The sequence below is a fragment of the Mesitornis unicolor genome, unplaced genomic scaffold (assembly GCF_000695765.1).
Source record: "Mesitornis unicolor isolate BGI_N332 unplaced genomic scaffold, ASM69576v1 scaffold47631, whole genome shotgun sequence".
NCBI lineage: Eukaryota > Metazoa > Chordata > Aves > Mesitornithiformes > Mesitornithidae > Mesitornis > Mesitornis unicolor.
In genome coordinates, this window is record NW_010165352.1 from 32,634 (window position 1) to 41,656 (window position 9,023).

The following is a 9,023-nucleotide window of genomic DNA, read 5'->3' on the forward strand; positions in this document are numbered from 1 at the left end:
CCTGCGGTGGCTCCCCCGGTGCCCGCTCACGGAGCCTCCCTGCGGCGTTGGTGTGGAGTGCCAGGCTGAGGGCAGGCGGCCGTCAGCGGCCGGCGAGTGTCGGCGTCTCCCCCTCGGAGCGCATCCCGGGCAGCCCAGCCGTCCTTTAACCTTCCATTTTCCGTCCATCCCGCGCAGCTCTTGGCGCACAAATCTTTCCCCAAACAGCGCCTAAGTGCCAGGAAGAAAAGAGGGGCGCCTCAGCTGACAGGGAAATCAACCGCGCGGCTTCTAAACGTAGTTGTAGCTAAACTTGGGAGACTTGCGTGAGCGCGGTGACCCTTCGGTGTGCTGCGGTGCCTGTTAATACGTTCTTCTCTTTGTGTTTGGTTTTTTTTTTCCTCCATCTAGTTCTCGTTTAATATGTTTGATCACCCCATCCCTCGGGTCTTCCAGAACCGCTTCTCAACCCAATACCGCTGCTTCTCAGTCTCCATGCTTGCTGGACCTAATGACAGGTCAGATGTGGAGAAAGGCGGGAAGAGTATGTGCATGTTTTATTTTGACTAATAACCTGTTGGAAGAGTGTTTGTGAATACTATCCAGTAGTGCAGCTTTTGGCCAAGACTGCAGAAACATTGCTGAACGGCATGGGGACACAGTGTTGGCTTTGTGGATGGAGCTAGAAGAGCACCCTGGGTGGGGCTTTAAGGAAGAAGGAGGAGGGTTCATCTGTCATCACATTGCTCTGTAATTAAAGAAACTTACCCAGTGAGTCTGTGTTTATGAGCTTTAGGAGAAGACGCTCTTTTTAAAGTCTGTTGTTAAAATCTTGGATCGATTATAAGCTGTAGAAATTTATGATTAAGGACTTTCCCCCCCCGCTCCTTGTTGTAACTCATTTAGCTTGAACAAAGAGAATAGATTGGCCAACTTAATTTTTAAGCTGCCCAACCAATGCTATGTTGTTTTGAGTTGGCATTGATTTAAGAGCACCTCTAAGCCCCGAAAGATAAAGTTACCTTTGGGAAACATTTTCTGTCGTACTAGGTATTGTAAAACCTTGTCATGTTCCTCTTTCTAGAGGAGATTTTAGAGAAAGGAATGATAAAATTGTATGTTATGTTCTCTTTGTACAGTCATACATTTCCTAATCTTACATTCTTACTCATTTCTGCAGTAATTATGCCACCGTCGGCTTTGGATCAACTCAGTAAGTGAATATTTTACTCTGGAATAACAACATTAGAAATATGAATAGATGTGTAAGCAAATACTACGTTATTTTAGTCGTCTATTAAAATCTGACTTAAATAGAGAATATGAGGCTAATTAGTTCAAAAAATGTGTCCTGGGAATATTTTATCTGTCAAAATTAATGGGGCTTGTCTGTCTTTAAGTACAGTCATCTGATGTGTTGAGCTACATGAGGCATGATTCAGTAGTTATTAACTATTAATAGTATGCTCAGTATAATGGTCACAGTTAATCTAGTAAGTTCTTAGTCTCAACCTGCTTGTTCTGAGCTCTGTTGTCAGGAGCAAAATTTAATTTAAAGACAAAAGAAGTGATAACTAACTTTGAAATGAGGAAAAAGACAACTGAATCTGTAGTATAAATGGTGTTTATTGGCCTTTTTAACTGAGGGTTTTTTCCCCCTCTCTGAGTTTTAGCCTTAATAGAATTTCTTTGAGAAATCAGTTAAGTCAGGATTTAATTCTAAAATAGGTAGGGTATGCTGAAATTCGTTAGGTAGAAGCTAACTGATAATAGCGCAAGGTCATAATAATAATAGATTCCTCTGCTGATACCTGTTGCCTGCTCATCTCTGAGCTTGGGGAAGTGTTGGGAGAGGCGTTTAAAGCCCGAAGTGCAGTGGCAGTACGGTATTTGTGTGTCTGCATTCTCTCCTGGATTTGCAGTTTTGAGGAGTTGAAATACTGGTGAGGAGAATCCTCTCCTACAGCCTGGCCCATTCCCTGGATAACATTCGATCTCTGAAAGCTTCAGAAATATGCTGGTGGCTTTTAGCAACTCAATTTTTTTTCTCCTTTCTTACCAGGCCGACTTAATATTACTTACCCGATGCTGTTTAAGCTGACCAATAAAAATTCAGACCGAATGACGCACTGTGGGGTGCTTGAATTTGTGGCCGATGAGGGCATATGCTACCTGCCACACTGGGTGAGTTGTCTCATGCTGAGCTGTCAAAACCTGAAGAGTAGGATTATGGAGTTGCCCATTTAATATTGAAGAGGTAGAATGTTTCCTGAAATGTCTTTGCTAGTCGTGTTCCTACAGCAGCTTTCAGTCACAGCTCAGGTTTCCCTCCATGAGAGTTTTAAGTAAACAAAGCAGACTGCTGTTCGAGATACACCTGTCTCTTTTTCCTGAAATTAAAATGTGCTAAACTGGTGCATTTCGGGGAAGATGATGGACAGAAAGTCTGTATACACAAGGGAAGAGAATTAGAAACATCAATCTTGTTGCTAGTGGTTTGAATTTTTATTTTCATGCTTGCAGATGATGCAGAACCTGCTGCTGGAGGAGGGAGGCCTGGTGCAAGTGGAGAGTGTTAATCTTCAAGTTGCTACTTACTCAAAATTTCAGCCACAGAGTCCTGATTTTCTTGACATCACCAATCCCAAAGCTGTGTATCCTTCCTGTCAATTATGCAGTAGGGGACAAAAGTTTTCTCCCGAATTGGAACGATGAATCAGAGCTGGCTTTTCAGGTGCGGCTCATACTCTTCCAGTTGTAGGTTACTGCTGTTCCTCCTGAAAAGAAAAAGGATGGAGAGCTTATGTACAAAGTTGTTACGAACTGCTGACATGAAGTGTAGCCTGGAGTGAAGCAGCATGAATCTTGGCTTAAAGTCCAATGAGTTTGAATGTCCTTTGGAAGAACTTGCATGCCGTAATGTTTACTAAAAGGCTGTATACAGTACTGAGGACTTTCAAACCACCTTTGCCAGACCAAGAATCAGAGTTATAGTAATGTTAAAGCTTTGATGTTGCATTGGAAACAAATGTTTTATCTTAACGTACTCCAAAGATTAGAAAATGCATTGAGAAACTTTGCTTGTCTGACTACTGGGGATGTTATTGCCATCAACTACAATGAAAAGGTACAGTATACACCACCAGTCCATGCAGCTTTTGTTTGGAAACCATTAATTTGAGGAAATAAATTCTGCCTCGTGTAAAAAAAAGTTCAGTGTATTTCAGTAGACTGGGCCTACTTTGACTGCACCTTATGAATAGATTTTATAGCTAAGTATTTTTGGCAACATGTGCGCATTCGATCACTTGGGGTTGTAGACTGAGCTCAGTTGTTGGATGTTGGTGCTGAAACCGTCAACACAGAGCTATGCAGTACTGTTGACAACTCCAGGTAGTGTATTTCACAGTCAGTTTTCTATTGGAGAAAAGGGGTCAGTTAAGTCTTCTCCTGAGCTACTGTTTAGACTGGTTTTTGACTTAGGAGAAAATACATTTTTATGCTGCTGATATAAGTTCTTTTTCATTTTATCCTATTCATAATTTGCTTTCCAAAATGCAGATTAAGGTACAGTAAGAGCTCAGCAAAGTACAGTAAAAGGTAGGTTCTGTAGCTCCAGCATACAGCAATGTTCTATCTAGGTTAAAAATCTTCACTCATGTTCTGTAGAGACCCTGCAATATCCAGTTCTCAACCTAAGGAGCACTTTATTTTAAAGTTTTCTTGAAGCTTTCTGAAGGGAAAGGTTTTGCTCTGCTTTTCTTGTACACGAGGTGAGCTCTTTCCTTTGCAGTCTTAAAATATTCATTACTATTTCAGATCTATGAGCTTCGGGTAATGGAGACCAAACCGGATAAGGCTGTGTCCATCATAGAATGTGACATGAATGTAAGTTGAAGCTGACATGGAAAGTCTGCTTTTACTGTGTCTTCCCAAAAGGAGCGGGCATCTCGTTTCACAGAATCACAGAATCGCTCGGTTGGAAAAGCCCTCTGAGATCACCATGTCCAACCGTTCCTGTCTACCCACTAAACCATATCCTTAAGTACCTCGTCTACCCGCTCTTTAAACACATCCAGGGATGGTGACTCCACCACCTCCCTGGGCAGCCTGTTCCAGCTTCTGACGACCCTCTCAGTAAAGAACTTTCTCCTTCTCTCTAACCTGAACCTCCCTTGGCACAGCTTGGTGCCGTTTCCCCTTGTTCTATCCCCCATCACCTGGGAGAAGAGACCAGCATCCACCTCTCTACAAGCTCCCTTGAGGCAGTTGTAGGTGGTGATGAGGTCTCCCCTCAGCCTTCTCTTCTCCAGGCTAAACAAGCCCAGTTCCCTCAGCCGCTCCTCATCAGGCTTGTTCTCCAGAGCCCTCCCCATCCTTGTGGCTCTTCTCTGAACACGCTCCAGAATCTCAACATCCTTCTTCTAGTGAGGGGCCCAGAACTGAACACAGCACTCGAGGTGCGGCCTCCCCAGTGCCGAGTACAGGGGGATGATCACCTCCCTGGCCCTGCTGGTCACACTGTTTTTAATACAGGCCAAGATGCCCTTGGCTTTTCTGGCCACGTGGGCACAGTGCTGGCTCATGTGAAGCCGACTGTCAACCAACTGTTTAGTGACAGCACTGTACACCAAGCAGCTCTGGTGCTGCAGAGGAGGTAAAATCAGATGGGATGAGGAAGATGACTCATTTGAGAGTACCCTATGTACCTTTGTAACCGTATCTGTAGTTGTGAGCTGCATTTCCTGTACCATCAGGTGGCTGTAGTGCCTAGAATTTAATGTTTAGATTCAATGTTTTTGTAATGAGGCTGAGTTTTATTTAACAGCCTTGTCTTGACTCATACTCCAGTGACATTGTGGGATGCCGTTTTACTGCTCTTTTTCAATTACATGCTAAGACTCATTCCTAGGAGCCTTAGTCTTTTTACTTCTGAGTTAAAAATGTTTAACAAGCAAACAAACCTCAGTTCTTTTCGTGATCAGAATGGAGCGATAGTTTGTGGAGTCTTGAGGAATAGTACTATAAAGCTTATGATTAAAAGAAAAATATGAATCATGCTTATTTTCCTGCTGCTTATGTGAATAGGTGGATTTTGATGCTCCTTTGGGGTACAAAGAACCAGAAAGAAGTGCACAACATGAAGAGACCACAGTAAGTTAAGCTTTTGTTTTTCAAAAATGCATTCTCTAGGAATCAGCCTTGCTTGCAGTGGAGCTGTGAGCTTCCAAAGTAATTTGTTTCCTGAAACAATTTTGTAAGACAAAACTTTACTTACAGATGCTTTTGCTTGTGTTACTTAGGAGATGGTTGTTTACCAACTGTTGATTTCAGAAATTGATTACTCTGAAGTTTTGTTTGGTCAGAAATAGGAGGAGCTGTTTTCCTGTGTGCCACGTTATCACAGCTTGAACACAACGGAGTAACCAGTTTTTCCCCTCACAGGATGTTGAAGCAGACCACAGTGGATATGTGAGTGACATAGGATTTCGCGTAAGTTCCCTGTTTCTGCTCTTTTCTGAGTGCTGTAGATGGTGAGGGAAAGTTGTTTTTAACAACTGCAGAACACCAGTACCGGTTCTTAGAGGTGCTTGTCATTTAACGGGCAAGTATCTGCAAATGTTTTGTGGCGCTTACAGGCAGTAGCAGTATGACTTGCTGCCCTTACAGGGCAGTCTGTAGGAGACTGTAACATACGTACACCCAGTGCTCATCAGCTTATTGTAGGCACTAAAAATGAACATGCTTAATCAAAGAATTAAACAAATGATAGTAAGATTTTACAGAATAAACTGTCCCTGTGCAGTGCGCTGTCAAATGCAAAATACAGTTCACAGAATCCCAGACCGTTAGGGATTGGAAGGGACCTCAAAAGCTCATCCAGTCCAATCCCCCTGCCGGAGCAGGAACACCCAGATGAGGTTACATAGGAAGGCGTCCAGGCGGGTTTTGAATGTCTGCAGAGAAGGAGACTCCACAACCTCTCTGGGCAGCCTGGGCCAGGGCTCTGTCACCCTCACTGAGAAGAAGTTTCTTCTCAAATTGAAGTGGAACCTCCTGTGTTCCAGTTTGTGTCCGTTACCCCTTGTCCTGTCATTGTTTGTCACCGAGAAGAGCCTGGCTCCATCCTCGTGACACTCACCCTTTAAATATTTATAAACATGAATGAGGTCTCCCCTCAGTCTCCTCTTCTGCAAACTAAAGAGACCCAGCTCCCTCAGCCTTTGCACATAAGGGAGATGCTCCACTCCCTCCATCATCTTTGTAGCCCTACGCTGGACTCTCTCCAGCAGTTCCTGTCCTTCTTGAACTGAGGGGCCCAGAACTGGACACAATATTCCAGATGTGGTCTCATCAGGGCAGAGTAGAGGGGGAGGAGAACCTCTCTGCCCTACAACCACCCCCCTCCTGATACACCCCAGGATGGCATTGGCCTTCTTGGCCACAAGGGCACAGTGCTGGCTCATGGTCATCCTGCTGTCCACCAGGACCCCCAGGTCCCTTTCCCCTACACTGCTCTCTAATTGTTAAACTAAAACTCGCTATGTATACACAGGCATTCTCTGGTTCTGGGAACAGACTGGATGGCAAGAAGAAAGGTGTTGAGCCTAGTCCATCGCCAATTAAACCAGGAGACATTCGAAGGTATAACTGTTCCATTTGGCTGTCAGCAAGTGAAGGATCAGTGTCTGAGCAGATTTTAATTTTCTGCTACATCGATATAAACAAGCTAACTTCCTCATAAGAAGGATTTAGAATATGAATGTTCTAATCTAGACTGACTGTGACGTCCTGGACCACTTAAGGTGCAGCTCCTAAGTTAGTGTTGCCAAAACTCAGTCAACTCTGGTTCTATAGAAGGCAAGCGGGCAGAGGCAGCAGATGTAGTGTGGGCTGGTGGGCTGGACCAAGTGATGCACAGAACCCTGCCGGTTTTCTAAAGTGAAATTTCATGTCAAGTGAAGACTTTTTTTGAGTTGGGTGGATAACCAAAGCCAAACCATTTGTGAGTTTGGTTTTGGTTTTTTGTTTGTTCTTTTTAGTTTGGTTTCTTTTGCTGGGGGGGGGATGTTTCTTAGAAGGAAACTTCTAAATTCAGACTTGGTGGAAGTGTGCAGGGATGTGGTTCTTGTGGTGGTCTGTGATTTACACCTGTCAGAATAAAACTTGAACCCATGTGGAAAATTGTGTCCATGGCCCTGTGGAAACCAGAGGCTATGTGGAAACATACCCACAGCCAAGCTTGTACAGCAGTGTCTGGTTATTTGCTTCATGCAACATATGCCTGTATTCAGCAAATAATTCAGGGGTTTAACTCTAGAATTACTTGGTAATGAAAACTTTCAGCCAGTGTTGGTACAATGATGGACAGGGAATAGGTCTCACTGTGTTCAGTTGGATGGCAGATACAACATTTCTTCTTTCATAATTGTATGCTTCTTTTCCAGAGGAATACCCAACTATGACTTCAAGATCGGTAGAATCACGTTCATTAGAAACTCACGTCCACTAGTTAAGAAAATCGAAGAGGTAAAGTTGGAGCCTTCCCAGTTTTGCACAGAATTAGGACATCAGAACTACTGTCCAAGTTTGTGGTTCCTTTCTCCATGTTTGATTTTTCACAGCATGCTTCTGTAAAACGTGGTAGTAGTTCAGAAGTAGTTCGAGTTCGGTGACAACAACCTCCTGTGTCCTTGATTGCTAATGTAAAGAGATTGGCCTGGTGTGAGTTTAATAAGCTGGTGCATAGTTGCTTCAGTTGGCTGAAAGGTCCCTGAAATGCTCATATTTTATTTTGAGGAAGAAAGTGGTTATAATGTAGATTAAGGATGTGAAATGCCCACAGTCACTGCTCCGACGGAATGTTCTTCCTAATGATAACTCGGCTTTCATCACACAAGCAGAGAGCAAAGATGTCACAACTGTTTCTCCCCTCTTTCCTTTTTCTAGGATGAATCTGGAAGCCGGTTTATTGCCTTTTCAGGAGAAGGCCAATCCCTGCGCAAAAAGGGAAGAAAACCCTAAGCTGCGGTACCCGTAGTCAGTTAGGAGGAAAATAAAATAACGATTGCAGCATATTGAATCTTCATTATTGCAGTTGCAAGGGGAGATCGTTTTGCAGCACAGGAACACTTTTACTGGCTCACGTTCAAAACCAGCGCTGTCAGACTGTCTTAATTTTCTAGTTGAAAATTAAGTTCTAGAAATTCTGAAGGAGTTTTTTGTATGTGTTGTAAAGAGGGGGAAAGTAGATCTCAGATAAACCCGAGAAGTAAAACCAGCAAGTTCTACCTGACTAAAAGGCCCGGTTCTTAGACTACATCCTCCCCTTTATATCCTGAGTGATGATGGTCTCATGTTGCTCTGTGCTTGATATTTTCCTCCCTTTATCTATCTATAGCCACAGTTTCAGGTGAGCTTTTTGGTGTGGTGCAAATGAAGGCTAGCACTTGGGTGTTTAAAACTTCTGTGCAGGGAGTCTTTTTGATCTTGGCTTCAGGTGTTGGGTTATAAATCATTCTAAGCAATCCCTCTGTAATTGCTTTTTATATTTATAATTAATAACATGCCTTTTAATAGTTCAGATACAATAATGTACTGTAGCAGTCTAATGACATGTGTAGCCAGAGGCAACACCCAGCTTTTCTGCCTGGTGGTGGAGAGGGAGTACAAGGCTCTGGTGTCCTGTGCTTTGGAATAGCGGTGTCAGTGATAACCTGTGCATCTCTTCCACTGCCGGCGTGTTGTTACTGAGCGTCTGGGTGGGTAACGGGGCCAAACCCCTGTGCACCCCTCGAAAGGACGAGTAAAGGATCCTTGGTCATCGGTGTGTGTCCGTGCTGTGGTGATTTCAGAAAATTAAGCGAAGGAGGTGGAGAGGAGTTGCCTCCAGCACCGGTGTTTCCTCCCGCCCTGCACCCTCAGGCGCGGCGGGAGCCTTCACGGGAAAGCGGTGGGTGTTGGGGTGCTCGGGTGTTGGGGGTTTGATGGGGAGCTGCTGCGGCGACGGGCGTCACGTGCTGCACGGGGAGCACCGCCCCGCA

The 9,023-nt window shown here is 44.1% G+C and overlaps 1 protein-coding gene across 1 annotated transcript; it reads left to right on the plus strand.

The window, feature by feature from the left end:
* The first annotated feature begins 379 nt into the window (after positions 1–379).
* UFD1L (ubiquitin fusion degradation 1 like (yeast)) lies at positions 380–8,055 on the plus strand. Its single transcript, XM_010194598.1, has 11 exons — positions 380–523; positions 1,160–1,192; positions 2,042–2,163; positions 2,503–2,633; positions 3,034–3,106; positions 3,799–3,867; positions 5,068–5,133; positions 5,425–5,472; positions 6,536–6,624; positions 7,428–7,509; positions 7,930–8,055. Exons 1-11 carry the CDS (start codon positions 403–405, stop codon positions 8,002–8,004), a joined length of 909 nt encoding a protein of 302 aa, XP_010192900.1. The 5' UTR covers positions 380–402; the 3' UTR covers positions 8,005–8,055.
* The last annotated feature ends 968 nt before the right edge of the window (positions 8,056–9,023 follow it).